This window comes from Balaenoptera borealis, assembly GCF_965194805.1.
Source record: "Balaenoptera borealis genome assembly, chromosome: 6".
Taxonomy (NCBI): Eukaryota; Metazoa; Chordata; class Mammalia; order Artiodactyla; family Balaenopteridae; genus Balaenoptera; species Balaenoptera borealis.
Genome location: NC_138863.1, coordinates 6,874,911 through 6,892,651, shown reverse-complemented (window position 1 = coordinate 6,892,651; position 17,741 = coordinate 6,874,911). Strand labels below are relative to the sequence as shown.

General features: G+C 46.2%; 2 protein-coding genes across 8 annotated transcripts in view; both read left to right on the top strand.

Moving 5' to 3' along the window:
* The window catches only part of ATG16L1 (autophagy related 16 like 1), a 43,542-nt gene extending 32,152 nt beyond the window's left edge, over positions 1–11,390 (top strand). For 3 of the 7 annotated variants that reach the window (XM_082396660.1, XM_082396663.1, XM_082396661.1), the window contains 6 exons: positions 5,264–5,384; positions 5,651–5,756; positions 7,705–7,854; positions 8,001–8,048; positions 8,899–9,000; positions 9,813–11,390. In XM_082396660.1, coding sequence (XP_082252786.1) covers positions 5,264–5,384; positions 5,651–5,756; positions 7,705–7,854; positions 8,001–8,048; positions 8,899–9,000; positions 9,813–9,906 — 621 coding nt within the window. In that variant the 3' untranslated portion in view covers positions 9,907–11,390. The other 4 variants (XM_082396658.1, XM_082396662.1, XM_082396659.1 and 1 more) reach the window with 4 other exon arrangements.
* Positions 11,391–13,914: 2,524 nt separating this feature from the next.
* The window catches only part of SAG (S-antigen visual arrestin), a 38,140-nt gene continuing 34,313 nt past the window's right edge, over positions 13,915–17,741 (top strand). Inside the window, exon 1 of the mRNA XM_082396665.1 lies at positions 13,915–17,497. The gene's annotated coding sequence lies outside the window, so the exon portion shown is untranslated. The remainder of the gene's footprint in view (positions 17,498–17,741) is intronic.

The following is a 17,741-nucleotide window of genomic DNA, read 5'->3' as shown; positions in this document are numbered from 1 at the left end:
AGTGATATTGGTCTATAATTTTCTTCTTTAGTAGTATCTTTGTCTGGTTTTGGTATCAGGGTGATGGTGGCCTCATAGAATGAGTTTGGGAATGTTTCTTCTTCCGCAATTTTTTGGAAGAGTTTGAGAAGGATGGGTGTTAGCTCTTCTCTAAATGTTTGATAGAATTCACCTGTGAAGCCATCTGGTCCTAGACTTTTGTTTGTTGGAAGATTTTTAATCACAGTTTCAATTTCATTACTTGTGATTGGTCTGTTCATATTTTCTACTTCTTCCTGGTTCAGTCTTGGAAGGTTATACCTTTCTAAGAATTTGTCCATTTCTTCCATGTTGTCCATTTTATTGGCATAGAGTTGCTTGTAGTAGCCTCTTAGGATGCTTTGTATTTCTGCGGTGTCTGTTGTAACTTCTCCTTTTTCATTTCTAATTTTATTGATTTGAGTCCTCTCCCTCTTTTCTTGATGAGTCTGGCTAATGGTTTATCAATTTTGTTTATCTTCTCAAAGAACCAGCTTTTAGTTTTATTGATCTTTGCTATTGTTTTCTTTGTTTCTTTTTTATTTATTTCTGCTCTGATATTTATGATTTCTTTCCTTCTGCTAACTTTGGGTTTTGTTTGTTCTTCTTTCTCTAGTTCCTTTAGGTGTAAGGTTAGATTGTTTATTTGAGATTTTTCTTGTTTCTTGATGTAGGCTTGTATCGTTATAAACTTCCCTCTTAGAACTGCTTTTGCTGCATCCCATAGGTTTTGGATCGTTGTGTTTTCATTGTCATTTGTCTCTAGGTATTTTTTGATTTCCTCTTTGATTTCTTCAGTGATCTCTTGGTTATTTAGTAACGTATTGTTTAGCGTCCATGTGTTTGTGTTTTTTACGTTTTTTTATCTGTAATTGATTTCTAATCTCATAGCGTTGTGGTCAGAAAAGATACTTGATATGATTTCAATTTTCTTAAATTTACTGAGGCTTGATTTATGACCCAAGATGTGATCTATCCTGCAGAGTGTTCCGTGCGCACTTGAGAAGAAAGTGTAATCTGCTGTTTTTGGATGGAATATCAATTAAATATATCTGGTGTAGTGTGTCATTTAAAGCTTCTGTTTCCTTATTTATTTTTATTTTGGATGATCTGTCCATTGGTGTAAGTGAGGTGTTAAAGTCCCCCACTATTACTGTGTTACTGTCGATTTCCTCTTTTATAGCTGTTAGCAGTTGCCTTATGCATTGAGGTGCTCCTATGTTGGGTGCATATATATTTATAATTGTTATATCTTCTTCTTGGATTGATCCCTTGATCATTATGTAGTGTCCTTCCTTGTCTCTTGTAACATTCTTTATTTTAAAGTCTATTTTATCTGATAGGAGTATTGCTACTCCAGCTTTCTTTTGATTTCCATTTGCATGGAATATCTTTTTCCATCCCCTCACTTTCAGTCTGTATGTGTCCCTAGGTCTGAAGTGGGTCTCTTGTAGACAGCATATAGATGGGTCTTGTTTTTGTATCCGTTCAGCGAGCCTGTGTCTTTTGGTTGGAGCATTTAATCCATTCACGTTTAAAGTAATTATCGATATGTATGTTCCTATGACCATTTTCTTAATTGTTTTGTGTTTGTTTTTGTAGGTCCTTTTCTTCTCTTGTGTTTCCCACTTAGAGAAGTTCCTTTAGCATTTGTTGTAGAGCTGGTTTGGTGATGCTGAATTCTCTTAGCTTTTGCTTGTGTGTAAAGCTTTTGATCTCTCCATCGAATCTGAATGAGATCTTTGCCAGGTAGAGTAATCTTGGTTGTAGGTTCTTCCCTTTCATCACTTTAAGTATATCATGCCACTCCCTTCTGGCTTGTAGAGTTTCTGCTGAGGAATCAGCTGTTAACCTTATGGGAGTTCCCTTGTATGTTATTTGTCATTTTTCCCTTGCTGCTTTCAATAATTTTTGTTTTTCTTTAATTTTTGCCAGTTTGATTACTATGTGTCTCAGCATGTTTCTCCTTGGGTTTATCCTATATGGGACTCTGTGCTTCCTGGACTTGGGTGGCTATTTCCTTTCCCATGTTAGGGAAGTTTTCAACTATAATCTCTTCACATATTTTTTCGGGTCCTTTCTCTCTCTCTTCTCCTTCTGGGACCCCTATTTTTTGATGAAATAGAAGTACCTACACAAGTTTTTGGTCTCTCCCCATGGTTTGTGCAGATTGAATGATTTATACTGAGCATTATTCCTATACTGTATTTAGCATAAACTTTGTTGCTGGAACCTTTTTGATCTTTCCAGAAGGATCAGTGAGAGGTTGTCACACAGCCACAGCACAGCTGCCACCTGGCTGGCAGTGACTGTAAGTTGCTGTTCCAGTTTCAGAGAGGTTTAAATGTGAGAAGAAGGAGTCTCGGAATCCGTGCAAACTTCTTCTTAAAGGGGACATACATGTGGCCCTGAGTTTTCTCTTCCTGTACTAGAGTGGAGTTGTTCTCCTAAGCACAGAGGAAAGATTGGTTTCTAAAATGTTAACTCTAAACTGCGAGGTCTCAGCTTTGGGGGTCAGGGTTGAAACCCAGTAAGTTGACATTTGTAGTAAGTATATTAGGGTCTTTTAAAAGCTGCTCTTTTTTGGGGGGTTGGGGGGACGGATTCCCTGGCGTTCCAGTGATTAGGACCCCACACTTTGACTGCCGAGGGCCCGGGTTCAATTCCTGGTCAGGGAACGAAGATCCCACAAGCCATGCAGTGCAGCCCAAAAAAAAAAAAGCCTTTTCTTTTAAAAAAAAAAATATTATAAAGAAATCATTAGTGAATACCTGAATATCTTCTGAGCCTTTGAAGTTTCTGCACATAAACATGTTGATCCATATTGAAAAGTAGGGAAAGTGCGGCACCCTCACCATCCCCAGCCCCCTCTCTCCCGTCGGGCTCCAGTAGTGCTGTGGTGGGCAGAGGGCGCTGACATTCGGTTATGACCCACTTCTGCGTTGCTTGGCAGCCCAGGAAAGACGCCCTGGTTGGCATCCCACAGCTAGTCACGAGAAGATTTGATTGTTGGGAATGCTGGTATCTGTGGTTATGATCTGACATTTCAAGCTGAGACCTCTGATTGAAAAACCCCTAGGAGTTTTAATTGTTTATTTAAAGAGTCCTGATGTTTCCTTTTATTTTTTTTTTTAATTTATTTTTGGCTGCGTTGGGTCCTCATTGCTGAGCGCGTGCTTTCTCTAGTTGTAGCAAGCTGGGACTGCTCTTCATTGTGGTGCGCGGGCTTCTCATTGTCGTGGCTTCTCTTGTTGTGGAGCACGGGCTCTAGGCACGTGGGCTTCAGTAGTTGTGGCACGTGGGCTCAGTAGTTGTGGCACGTGGGCTCAGTAGTTGTGGCTCGCGGGCTCTGGAGTGCAGGCTCAGTAGTTGTGGCGCACGGGCTTAGTTGCTCCGCGGCATGTGGGATCTTCCTGGGCCAGGGCTCGAACCCGTGTCCCTTCCATTGGCAGGCGGATTCTTAACCACTGTGCCACCAGGGAAGCCCCTGATGTTTCCTTTTATACTGATAAATTATGCCTCTGGTGAACCTCTGTATTCTGACTTTAAATAGGAGACTGACTTTCAGAGACATTGGTAAAATCCAAGATTTAAAAATTTTGTAATTTGATATAATTCAGACTTACAGAAAATTGCAAGAACAAAATAGACCAGTATCTGTAATAGAGCTTATTTCAAGAATGTCCTCTGACTGCCCTCCACCCCTTTTAAGTTGTGTAATTAACAGCTTAAAATGTGACTAGCCTCAGTAAAGAATACAGATTCAGGAAATTTCTGCATGTATTTTTTAAACACTTGGGAGAAGACAAACATGTTATTTTTCTATAACATGTAAGATTAACGTGGCAGCACAAATCTGATAATATTAAATAGATACCGTTAGTATATACATTGTTCTTTTCCATTTCATTGGCTAATAAGACTAAATGTAGATATCCTGTCTATTTGTATTCTGTATACTTTCTGTAGTAGAGCCTTTACTAAGTACTTTATTATACAGTTTTTGTATATACTTTTTTTAAATTTAAGTAGAATTGACCTACAACACTATGTTAGTTCCAGGTACACAACATAGTGATTTGTTATTTCTGTACATTACCAAATGATCACCATGGTAAATCTAGTTATACCTGTCACCAAAGTTACTACTTTGCTGTGCTCCCTGTGCTGTACCTTTCACCCCCGTGACCATTTTGTAGTGGTAGCTTGTACCTCTTCATCTCTCACCTTTTACACTCAGACCCCCCACTCCCACCCCACACAATCACCACCTTGTTCTCTGTGAGTCTCTTTCTTTTCTGTAAGGTGTTGATTTGTTTTTTAGATTCCACGTATAAATAAAATCATATGGTATTTGTGTTTCTCTGTCTGACTCATTTCACTTAGCATAATACCCTCTGTTCATCCATGTTGTCACAGAGGGCGAGATTTCATTCTTTTTTATGACTTATATTCCCCTGTATATATGTACCATGTCTTTATCCATTCATCTATCACTGGACGCTTACGTAGCTTCCGTATCTTGACTGTTGCGATTAATGCTACAATGAAAATAGGGGGGCATATATCTTTTCAAATGAGTGGTTTTGTTTTCTTTGGAAAAATACCCAGAAGTAGAATTGCTGGATCGTATGGGGTTTCTATTTTTAATTTTTTGAGGGCCCTTCATGTTGTTTTCTATAGTGGCTTCACCAACGTACTTTTCCACCAGCAATGTGCGAGGATTCCCTTTTCTCCACATCCTCACCAACACTTGTTACTTGTTGTCTTTTTGATAATAGCCGTTCTGACAGGTGTGCAGTGATAATCTTATTGTGGTTTTGATTTGCATTTCCCTGATGACCAGTGATGTTGAGCATCTTTTCATGTGTCCATTGGCCATCTGTATGTCTTCTTTGGAAAAATGTCTATTCAGGTCCTCTGCCTGCTCCTCCCTTATTTTGAGGGCATGGTCATGTCAAGTTTGTACTGTGGTGTTGGATCTTTTACTTGTTCTTTCATTACCCTTTTTTTTTTTAGTTTTATTGGTGGTGGGAGGTTTATCCTCTTCCTCTTAATACCTCACCCCAGGCAATACCCAAAGATAGGCTTTCTGGGTGTTTCCCTGAGCCGCTCATCCTTCTGTCTCTGAGTGTTCCTGACCAGATCTCAGGGTGTTTGGAGAAGCTGGCCCCCTGGCAGTTTGCCGCTGACTCTCCCGGTGTGGCGCCCTGGAGGTTTACCCCGGTTGTGTTCTCTCCCTTAGCATACACTCACGGGACACAGCGGCAAGGTGCTGTCTGCCAAGTTCCTGCTGGACAACGCGCGTATTGTTTCTGGAAGTCACGACCGGACCCTCAAGCTCTGGGATCTACGCAGCAAAGTCTGTGAGGAAATTCAGTCTCTCTGTGTCTATGAACGATTAGATATTAACCTCAGAGGTGTTTGTTTCCACATTAAAGCCTGCATTTAGTGCGATAAACTTTGAAAGTCCAGTCTCATGTTGAGTGGCGCTGATGTAGTGACTGTTTTTCAAGTTTGAAGCTTCATTTAAATAAGTAGTTCTGATTACTTAGGGTGAGAGTGCAGCAATGTTATGTGCACAGCCGCAGAGGGGCCTCTGCTTGATTATTCATGTTCGGTTTTCGTTCAGGCATAAAGACGGTATTTGCGGGATCCAGCTGCAATGATATTGTCTGCACAGAGCAGTGTGTGATGAGTGGACATTTTGACAAGAAAATTCGTTTCTGGGACATCCGGTAAAACACCCAGGAGCTTGGTGGGGAGGCAGATGGGAGGGTCTGTATGTGGCAGAACTGTGATGGTGTCTTGTGTGTGGGCTGTGTTTTTAAAACCCCTGGAAATGGCAGCAATGAGCTCCAGTCCACATTATCTTCCCAGTTTGACACTCTTTACCCTGAAGTAGACGGTCACGTTCAACAGTCACCTCTGAGCATGCCTTGTGTACTTACAAACAGATGAACAACTAGGTTGTTAGGGGGTTTCAAGTGTAATCGAGAAGACAGACACACAAGTCTTCAGGGTGTGTTGAAGTAGGGCCAGGAGCCCTTGTCCAAGGATGTTAGAGACCGTCTCTCAAGATGAGTCTTGAGAAGTGAGTAGGTTTCACGTTGCAGAAGAGCCACTGAGGGACATTCCAGGCCAGAACAGGGCAGTCTGGCAGGGCAAGTCAGGCGAGGGCAGATGAGACTAATAGGGTGGGTTGGGATCAGATTGCTGCGGGCTTTGGACGCCATTGGTAGATGACTTGATCTCAGAAGCCGTTGGGTGATTAGGAAAGGATTGCTTCATGACAGTGTGGTAGATTACATTGGTGGCAGTTTCAAAGGGTGTACTGGGGAGCGGGAAATCAGTAAAGCATTGAGGATCTGAACTCAAGGCAGTGGAGGGAGATGTGGAGGGGGGATTTGGACAGGGTTTGTTACAAGTTGGATGTGGAGGGTGAGGAAGGAGAGAAGTAAAGCAAGATGCAGAATAAATGACAGATTTAGGAAGAGGATGCAGTGAACATGTTCAGAAAAGGACATAAATTTGAGGTTTCTAATAGACATTTGGAAAAACAGCAGTTTTGAGAGGTTGGCTGGGAGAAAAAATGAGACGTCCTCACAGGACTTTGAAGACATGAGAGTGGATTAGTCAGAGCCCACCTGTGAAGCAACAGGAGGGCAGTACTTCGGGAGCTGCCCGAGGAGGGAGGAGTGGCAGAAAGGGGAAGAAAGCTGGAGTCCTGCTGATGGGCCAGGGTGGGGGGAGTAGAAGGGACAGGAGTCCTGTAGGGTGAGGACGGCTGTCTAGGATGTAGGTAATTGGTGATTAGCTTCAGGTGTACTGGTTGGCAGAACTTTGAACCGGGAGTAAGGAATTCTAGAGCTGAGCTGGATGTTAGAAGGCTCCTCCTGGTCTCCCCCTAATTTGACAGACGAAGACCCCAAGTCCCCGGGAGGTGGAGCGGCAACAGTAAGATAAACTCTCTTACTTGGTTGTGGTTTGAGGTAGGAAATCATTTCATCGAAAGTTTACAGCAGAATGAATGACTCCAGAAGGGTCTGCACCTCCTTTGGCTGTGTCACCAACAGGGCCCAGTCCAGGATTGCTGAGCACAGACCTGGGTGTGGACCGCGGCCCAGAGGAGAACTGGGAGAAGAAAAGGAAGGAGAAGGGGTTGCCAGGGTGCCCCGGTTCCACATCTGGAGTCACCAGGATGAGTTGGAGGGTCCCCGAGCTTTACTTTGTATGACAGGAAGCCTGGAGAGTCCACACATTTGTCCATATAAGGCAGCCCAGACCTGCTAAAGCGGTTTACGTCCCTTTGGATAAGTTGAAATGATAAAATTGAAGTAATACTAATTAAATAGTAGCCCTGCTTAGTTCATGCTGATCAGAAGCTCTGACTGGCAATTACTGTATCATTTCAGAAACAGGCAAGGAAATTAATCCTTACCAGTTTTAGAGTTCTAGTACTCACCACTACTGAGAGAATCTATTGATGGGAAAATAATAAAAGCCAGGGCTGAGATTATTTGTGTGGGGCTGGGAGCACTTTCACCGTCCTTGAGGAGTATTGCATTCTAGTTCAGTTGCCTTTTCTCCTTCCTCCTTTTCTCTGTGGCATGCCATCCTGGTTGAAATGGGGAAGTTCTGACCTTTCTGTGTTAGGTTTTCTCAGACTTTCCATCTTTTTCGTAGATCAGAGAGTATTGTCCGAGAGATGGAGCTCTTGGGAAAGATTACTGCCCTGGACTTAAACCCAGAAAGAACTGAACTCCTCAGCTGCTCCCGAGATGACCTGCTAAAAATTATTGACCTACGAATAAATGCTGTCAGACAGACATTCAGGTAACTGAAGACACTGTGGTTGGGTTTCATTTGAGTCTTGCTGATTTTTCGGAGGGTTGTGAGAAGGCCAGAAGCCTGACTTGCCCTCACATCCCAAGTTTGCATGGACTCTGGGGGTAACGGTGCCCTGTCGTCGTCTGTTTCAGCGCGCCGGGCTTCAAGTGTGGCTCCGACTGGACGCGAGTTGTGTTCAGGTTAGTGGTGACGCTCCTCCCGTCCCACCCCGCGCCCCCAACACGGTTCACCTCAGAGGTTAGAGCAGAGGCATCTTCCCACTGGGGAAACGAGCTACGTCTGTACAGTGTCTCCACATGCGCAGGTGTCCAGGAACGAAGCTGCACGGTCAGTCCTAGAGGTCACTGTCACTGTTTCCTTCCTTTCTAAAGTGTCCCTTCTGTGATTGCATGAAAATATGTCCCAATTCAAAAACTAATAATGGCTAGTTGGTTGGTTCTGGGTATATCAAGTTCACCTCTCTTTACTCATTTACATAAGAACTCTTTGAGAGCTTTTTGGGAAGAGTAGTGTCCCCTGGAACAGAGCAGAATAGGCTCTCTGGAGACGGGGTGGCTTCCCTTTCCTGTTCTGCCTTCCACACATGGCTCTTCTCCCAAATACACTGCCATGGTTAGTGCCAGTATCGTGGAGAAGCTTCTCTACAGTCGATGCTTCCTTCCTTGTCTGCTTTCACTAAACCATATAACGAGGCAGTCCATCAACTGAAAGAAACCCTTCACCATTTGGGGGTTGACTTTGACCTCCCTATGTGCTATGTTTGAGTCTGAGAGATGGTTAGGGACTTGTGGCCCCAAGAAGTAGTGCAGCGGCACTATTTTTCATTAGCTGGTGAGGCCAGATGATAGGGTGAAGCGGCTTTGGCCCAAACGGTTGTGAAGAGCATCTTCTGGTTTCTGGGTACACGGGAATGGTCACATGTTTGACTCGTAAGTGAAGAGTAAACATGACTTCCTGGGGAGGGGTCCGGGAAGACGCTGAGTTGGGGATGGGTGGTAGACGCCGTTTCTTGTCTTATGTGTCCTGCAGCCCTGACGGCAGTTACGTGGCAGCAGGCTCGGCCGAGGGCTCTGTCTACATCTGGAGCGTGCTCTCCGGGAAAGTGGAGAAGGTCCTTTCAAAGCATCACAGGTAAGATGTCAGCCCCTCTCAGGTGGGGAGCAAGCCTGTGACTTCCTCCCAGGGGTCATGTCCTCTTCAGGCGTGGACCCGAGTCGACCCCATGAGGGCAGTGTCCACTCACGTGCTCTACTGTGAGCCAGGTTGGTGGAGGGAAGCTGGGGCCCTTCTCCCCAGACAGCAGACAGCAGCGTCCTGCTTATTTATGTTACAGACCGTTCCAGCTAGAGCAGTTAGGGCATGGCCACTGGAAAAAGGTTAGAGCCCCACGTTCTATGGCGCCTCCTGTCTTCCTCCTGCCCCTTCACCGCTCTCCTTCCTCTCTGGCTCCCCTTCTCCCTACTAAGCCCCTTTCCTCAGGAAATCGGCTGCTTGTAAACACCGATTTTCACGTGCTTTTTACTTTCATCCAGGCCCCTTTTCCTCTCGGCTTTGTTGTGTCCCCCAAGCCCAGCTGCTCTTAGAACCCAGGCCCAGGGCCCTCCGGGACCGCCCCTCGCCGCCCCTCACCGCCCTCGCCGTGGTGCTGCTTCCCCGCTCCTCAGCCAGTCGCCCTGAGGTGCTCATCAGAGGCTCTTTTCTTAACTCAGAGCTACTCCCTTAGGGTAGACTTGATAAGGCCTGACTCCTTGCATTCCAAACCGCCTCCTGGAGTCAAGGCAGGCTTCCCCCAGGTTCTTTCGCCCTGTAAGCGCCTGTCTGTGCGTGGGAGGCACACCGGCGAGGAAAACGGGCGCTGGGACAAGCCCGACGCCCTGGTGGCGAGGGAGCCCGGCGCTCGGCTCACGAACGTCTCACCCGTGTTCCGACCTCTCCCCTTGAAGCTCAGCGATCAACGCCGTGGCCTGGTCGCCTGCTGGCTCCCACATCGTCAGCGTGGACAAAGGAAGCAAAGCTGTGCTGTGGTCAGAGTACTGAGGGCACCTCGTCAGGAGAGAGCGGATCGGAAGCTGGAGGGGCACGCGGGCCCCACGGCTCTGTCCTGGCAGGTGGCGCCTGGGCTGTGGCTTTGACCTCCAGAGAAGAGCTCGAGCCGTGGGGCGCAGTTGCCTGCCTTTGAGCAGGGCTCCCGAGGGTCGTGGCTGAGGTCCCGTGGCCTGAAAGAGTAACACTGAGAAAAACCTGACGCTGCGGTCGCTCAGCAGAGGTTCAGGTTCTTGCCTTGATTCAAGTGGGAAACACTACTGGCTCTGACCTTGCATACCTCAGCGGGGTGGGCGCAGGCACCTGCTGGCTTCTTCCCTGGGCGCCGGTGCCGCAGACGCCCCCTGCACCGGGTGTTGCTTCTCCCCCTGTGCTCTCTCCCGTCCTTCCAAAGTCGGTTCCGGCCTGATGAATGTCCTGTCACCTTGGGGTCATTTTCCCAGGGAACTTGCTTTAATCATGGATTAACAGAAACCCAAATGGGATTACCCCTGCCCTCAGGTAGCCCACGGGGACGGCCCTGATTTCTGAGGAGACCGTGGGACTGTGGTCCCCCCTGCTGGTCTGTGTCTTTATTACGAGGCTCTTACTCTGATCTCACCTGATCACTGTTGGAATTTCCTTAGGTCTCCTAAACTGTTCTTAGAAAGCAACTGTTCTTCAAAACTCCTTCCTCCCTCCCCTCCCCGCCCCCCAATTCTACATATCTATCTCTTGGTCAAGAAATAAATCTCAATTTGGTTTAAAAAAAAAAAAAATTGGCGGGGGGTAGGAGAAGAAGTGCACAACCCTTTTTCCAGAGAAGTGGATGAGCTGCAGGAATAAAGACTGTATTCCGGGATCATCTGTAGCTTCTCAGAAGGTGGGCCGCCCCCTTCTTCCCGGCTGTGCTGGGGTTACAGTTTCTGGTGGTGTGGGATTGGAGGCCTCCAGTGTATTACCCTGGAGCCAGTAGTTCCGGCTCGCTGCCCCTTTGCCAAGCCTATGTGCAATACCCCTCGGTGCTTTAGTGCAGGAAGCCCATTCCAGGAAGCATGGGAATGCCATCTTTCGATTTCGGGACTTGCGAGTAAGGCCGGGAAGAAACTGGCCTATGCATTTTTTTTTTTTAACATTTATCTTTACCATCTTACGCGTTCATAAAATTCTAGTTCCTTGAGTGACTGAAACACCAATATTTTTATCACTTACTCATTCGCACTTTAATTTTCTTCCTTCCGGACTTGTTCTCTGGACGTCTGTGGGAGCGAGGGCTAGAGCAGGGCGAGGACGGGCTGCGCGTTCCCTCTGATGGTATTAGCGGCTCCGTTCTCCCCTTTCCCCTGCCCTCGCCTCCCCTTTTCAGTTTGCTGTTCAGAGAACTCGTGCTGAGGGGAGTTGAAATTCACAGGCCAGGGCATGTCTTTTATTTATTTAATTATGTTGCCCAACAGAACTTGATTGTAAATAAAAAAGAAATCTGTTATGTACTTTTCACACTCCATGCCTCTTGGTAGTTATTTTATTCTTCTTTATCCTTAAGGGCAAAAAGCTGGTTTTTTTCATTTGTTTTCCTGGTATGCATTCATTTGTAAATGATGGTTAATACTGTCCCCATGCCTTTCCTTATTGTTCATCATTTAAGCCCAAGGTACTACTGTCTGTAAACATCAGCGTTCCAGTTTCACGTCATTTGCAAATCTTAACTGAAACCAGAAAAGGGTCTTCGGAATTTCGGCAGCTGTGCGGTCTGCTCCACGCTGCAGCAGTACGAGCTCCCGGTCCCCCCCTGCAGGCTTTGTTCACAGGATTGATAGTGAGCTGTATGTGTCTCCCAGCCTCCAGGCCTCTTCTTTGCTGAAGGGGCATGATTTCCTCATTGAAGAGTGATTTATTCGTAGCAGCTCAGATATCTAGCGAGTGGCTGTGTGCCATAACAAATTAGGGTCTCCCTGATCTATCCCCCCCCACCCCCAAGGACCCCTGTCCAGCCCGTTACCAGCCAGTAGCCCAGCAACTTGATTCAGGATTCCATCATGATCTGGAGTCTCAGAAGCAGCCAGCCATCTCCAAAAAGCGGAAGGTGGGGATCCTGTTGCCGTCACCTTCGAGGAGGTAAGTCTCATTCTTCAAAAAGGCTGAAAGTAAGCATTGTAGTAGCCTCTGATTATCCTGGGTTTTTTTTGACCTTGGAGGGAAGCACGACTGCTCTCTGCTCTTAACAAAGATGTTTCCGTTTGAGATCCATCCATACTGTAAAGCTCTCTTCAGGTCACCTGACTGCCAGGCTGGGTTACAGGTGTGGCTTCCATTGGGTGGAACATGCTTCCATCCAGCTCATGGTCTTCATTCTCTTTCTCAGATGATCTGGGACCCTCCTCCAGTGCTGCTGGTTTTATCGGTCAGGGTGGGAGGTGGGCATGGGGGGGTTTCTAATTTCCCAGATGAATCCCGGCGGGTTAGAGCTAGCGTGCTCCCCTGCAGGTGTTGCGGGCTTTGATCCAGACATTAGCGTATCTCGGGCTGAGAATTAAAGACTTTAAAAATTTATATTCCCTAGGTTGTTTCCCAAAATAGAGTGATATATCAAGTTCTGTGCCTTACTCTTAAAGCACATACTGTGCACACATTCACCTTTATCTTGTGAAGCCCCGATGCATCTTTCATATCACAGCACACAGGATATTTTGTGGGGACACTGGGGCAAATGGATGAAGCTGCTCTCAGCTGGGAGGGGCCAGCCCAGGCCCCAGGGGCGTGTTTGTTGGGAAGTTCCAGGGTTTGGAGTGTACCAAGGTGTGCAGAGCTACTGTGTGTCTTCACATCTATAGCACAACCGTGATCAGTCATGATCTTGGGGAATCGGACAATTTGAAATGTAGACCTGAAGCTCACCGCCTGGGTGGAGCACCGGGAGAGAAGGGTGGCAGTGATGAAACCTCGTGCAAGACTGCTTGCCAGGCTGCAGAAACCACAAATGTTTGTTTTTATGAGATGCCTTGGATAGTAATAAGGAAGCTATGGCTCTCAAGTTCTGTCAGCTCTGAAGTGTATCCCATTTCACAAATGGGGGGAAGTTGCCCAGCGAAGCAAGAGGCTGTTCCGGAGTCCTGGCCCCCAGGTGGACATTGGTGCCCGGGGGCATCCACCTCACCTGCCGCCCCATCCAGCCCTCCATGCGAGCCAGCGGGAAGTGCCTCTTCGGGGATGAGGACGAGCTGCCGTGTCTGTCTTTATTCCACTGCGTCCTTTCTCTCATGTCTCACTGTAAGGCTCATTCTCACTAGAAATCCCAGATTTTCAAGCCAGTAAACTTTGGAAATCTTGAATAAAGTGAAATATATCTGTATTTGCATAGATTGTGTAGAAACACGTAGGATGTGTGGTACGTGCCAGTAAAAGATTGGACTCTGATCCAGGAAATGATTCTTGCCTCCCTCACCTCAGCAGAATTGGATTCTCTCACCTCAGGGAGCTCTGGTTTCCATCTGTGCTGCTGAACTCTTCCCTGTGTTCACTCCAGACCCTTCTCCCATCCTCTCTGTGCTCTGGCCAGGTGGGCTCTTCAGACGCTCCCTGCTCTTACTCATCTTGCTGGGGGCCGAGCTGCCCTCTTTAACCCTGAGTGGCAGTCGATGGGAACAGCCACGTCTCTGGGGGCCCAGAACCCGAGGCGGCGAAGGAAACACCAGTGTAGCAAGTCTTCGTGTACCTACCTGCCACTCAGTACTATTGCCAGAGTACTTTACAGCAAGGTTCAAGCATGTCATTTTTCCCATAAATCAGCATGCATCCCAACCTAATAAGGACACCATGCCATAATTACACCTCAGAATTAACAGTGACTCTGTCATCCACTATCCAGTCTATATTCAAATTCTCCTGATTGTTTCAATGTTTTTTATGATTCCTTGTTTATGATTACAACCTCTTAGAACCAGGTGGTTCTAAGACGTCTCGGGATCAACCATATCCTTGACATTCACGTAGTGCTTGGCACAGAGTGGGTACTCAATATTTAGTAGAACTGAATCAGCAAAAAAACAAACCAAGTGAATCAGGATCCAGTGAGCTTTTTGCTGCATAACAAACTGCCATAACATAGAATGGTTTAAAACAAGTACTGTTTCTCCTGATTCTGTGAGCAGGCATAGCCGGCTGGATTTGGGGCAACTGGTAGAGGGGGGGCTCGTATCTGGCTGTTAATGTGCCGTCAGCAAGGGGAGCAAGGATGATGCAGCAAGAAAGCAAGCGTCTGTGGGACCGCGTGTCGCTCTGCCTGGTCACCTTCGTTACGCCCCATTGGCTAGAGCAGGTGGCACGCGCAGCCCTGCCTCTGAGGGGGGCTGCGGAGCAGCGTGGGGACAGGGAAGGGAATCGCCTTGGCGGTTCTGGCAACTGATGCGCCACGCTGGATTTGGTTGACTTTCCTCCCGTAAGCTCTGCGTCCCACGTGGGAATGTAGCCCTGGAGATTGCTGTGTGCCGGGCTCCAGGGGTTTGGTCCAACCCTAGGACCTGGAGAAGAGAGCAGGGGAATTCAGGCTTTGGGCTTCATTTTTCCAGAGAAATGGACTTCAGAGACAATGGGTAGGTATGCTTGTGAGCCGGGCCCGTAGGAAGACAGGCTGTACACGGTCTAGTTTCTAGATAGAAAGCCATACATTCCATTGCTCCCTGGAGTACGTGCCCAGGTGCTTCTAAGAGGTCGTAAGCCAGAAGTCTCAAGATCAGTCATATCCTTGACATCTTGACATTCACGTAGTACTTGGCACAAAGTCTTTATTTAGTAGAATTGAATCAGCAAAAACAAAGTGAATCGTAACCAGCTAAAAGGAAGAGTAAGAGGGAAAGTAGTTTAAAAAAATAAGAATAAACCACTTAACAAGGGTAAATACTGTTTTATAGGAGTGTTGTGTATATATGTGTGTATGTACTGGGTCACAATGTAAAAACTGTATTTCTTTTTCTACTATTTTTAAATGTACTGAGTTGAAATTCAGATAACATAAAATTAGTCATTTTAAACTGAACAATGGCATTTAGCACATTCACAGTGTTGTATGAGCACCACCTCTACCTAGTTCCAACAAAAAAGGGTATTTCTTAAACTGGATTAGTGTCCATTTTTTTTCCAGACTTTTGATCGATAGCAGTTGATCTGTCTGCAGAAAAGCGCGGGCCCTCGTCTTGCTCAGCTTGGGCTGCCATAATGAAATACCGCAGCCTGCGTGGGTAGATAGCATAGACCTTGCATTTGTTCATGCTATTATTACTTCTTTAATAAACATCATTGAAATTTTAAAAAAAGAACAAAAAAACCGTAGCCTGAGTGGCTTAAACAACAGAAGTGTCTCACACTTCCGGAGCCTGGAGTCAGAGTGGCAGGCACTGGCAGGGTAGACTTCATCCCGAGGCCTCACTGCCACTAAGCTGTGTGCTCAGGAGACTTGTTTGTGCACAAGGAGAGTGGAGATCCTGTCAGATCAGGACCACACTGATGACCTCATTCAAAGGCCCCACCTCTAAATACCGTCACACTGGGCAGTAAACGGGCTTCAACACGTGAATCTGAGGGGACACGTTGTGTGTAACAAACTTCTCCAGAAGGCTCTGCCTAATTTTGCTCAACTTCAGGTGTAAGCAGCTCAGTTTGTGGTCAACTCCAAGTTCATTACCATCGAAACCCCCTCTAGCGTCGGGGCCCATGTGGCAGGACCAGAGTGTGAAGAAGCTCTCACCTCAGAGAGGACGAAGGAATGTCCATCAGGATCCTTTTCAAGGCCTTGTCTGCACATTTGATGCATTTCCCTGGCCCTGCAAGCCAGGGAAGCTCGTGGACTCCCCTTCTACAGATGGATAAAAGGAAATAGCAGTGAGGCCAAGCTAGTTTCTCAAGATCGCAGTGGATTCGTCAGTGAGCGACGGAGCCCAGGACTCCAGTCTGGGGTTGTTTGTACAACTTGCTCCTTCTGCACAGAAACCTGGAGCATTAAGTACTGTTGTCAGTGTGATGCTTCAAGATGGACATTTGAAATCTGTCTGGGCGTGAGAGGGTTTCAATGCCCATGAGGCTTGAGCACCTGTGTTCTAATCATGAAAGACTGACGTGTGGAAGAGATTGGATTAACTTGGAGCAACACAGAGAAGTAGAAGGGAGGCTGATTTCCATCCTCACAAAAAATTTTCTCACACTTCATGCTATTTCAAAGAAAAGTGGTAGTGATTTCCCTGTCCCTGGAAGCATTCAACAGCTTCTGTGGCTATTGTAGAGGAGATCAGAGCAAGGGATGGAGTGTAGACTAAATGTTTTTCAAGGGTCTCTGCCCGTTGGGTTGCATTTATGATTTCAGACATTAGCCAGCCCAGTCCATAACAACAGCCCTCTGTTCTTAAGGCCAGTTGACTAAGAGGCACATGTTGAAATGAGGGTGGCTTTTAAAAGCTCTGATTCCCTGGCACTCTGCGTAAATACAGTAGCCTCAAACTTGTCAAGTGCTCTCTGTTTCAGTAAAACTAAGGCAAGGTTTTCATTGTGTAGTTGATGGTTAGCAGACTGAACCAGTTTTCCTCATGCATGTGCCCTAATAAGCCCCTAAGACGATAACCTAGCCCCAAAACCCCTAAGCTTCTTAGCTGCATATCCCGACCCCCCACCCCCTCGAGCTGGTGCTGCGTTTGATGTTGGGAAATGAAACACAGGACTCGCAGCTGCTTCTCACTGGATGCCGACTCCAGAGAAACAAGTATTGTATAGCCAGTGAGTGGTTCTTAGACTTTGAGAATTAATAGACCAGTAAATTTCTAAAAGAATTGTAGAAAGAGGTGGATAACTTTTTATTTTGGCCAAGTAAGGATTTTTTTTTTCTAAATTGCCATCTACACTCATCTCTATAAAAGGAAGGACACTTTGTCCTTATGCTTAGCAGCTGCATTCTGACATTTATTGATTGTCATGATGTCTGCAATTTACTTTCAAATGGTTCAGAAGGAAAAAAGCAATAGAGATAGATGAGCACATGCAGCGAAATGTTCATTGTCGAATCTCCATGTTGACTACGTAGGTGTTTATTATACTATTCCAGCTTTTCTCTGTATGCTTAAATTCATAATCAGTTGTAGGAAATGCAAAACTAATGGCAGAAGGCAAATCAGTGGTTACATGGGACCAGGAGTTGACTGAAATGGGTGCCAGGGAAATTTTAGGGGTGATGGAAATGTGTCTTGATCATAGTGGTGGTTAAAATCATCAAACCATGCACTTAAAATGGGTAGATTTGGTTGGATGTGAAGTATTTCTCAATAAAGATTGGGAGGAAGAAGCAGGACATTTTAATATTTAAAAGTTTAAAACTTCAAATAAAAAAAAAAGAAAAATTTAGAACTTCATAACCTTAGAACAAAGAACAGTCCTTTATACTGAATACATTTGGTTCTATGAAAAAACTGACAACAGTGTCCTTATTTTTCTCATTTCTCCACCAAGCAGAGAAAAATGCATTACAGACCAGGGGCTGCGAATGACTACCAGAGACTACCGTTTCCAAAAAGAGTGAGGTCTGGCATGCAGTCCATCCCAGGTTTTCCTACCTGCCCAGCATTGGCAGGTCAGTGACTGAGACCTGCACCCTTGGGGGCCTGGCGCTAACACAGCTGCAGGAGAACGGGGGTCCCAGGAGCACCCACAGCTCAGGGCAGCCCTTCTGATGGGGACACTGGATGAAGGGCCCCAGTCATTTTTCTTCAATTTTTTTTTTCTTAAGGGACAAGAAAAGATTTCTAAACAAAACCTAACATTCCCTTCACACAGACCACCAGTGTCAGCTCTTTGGTGTCTATCCTCGTAGATTA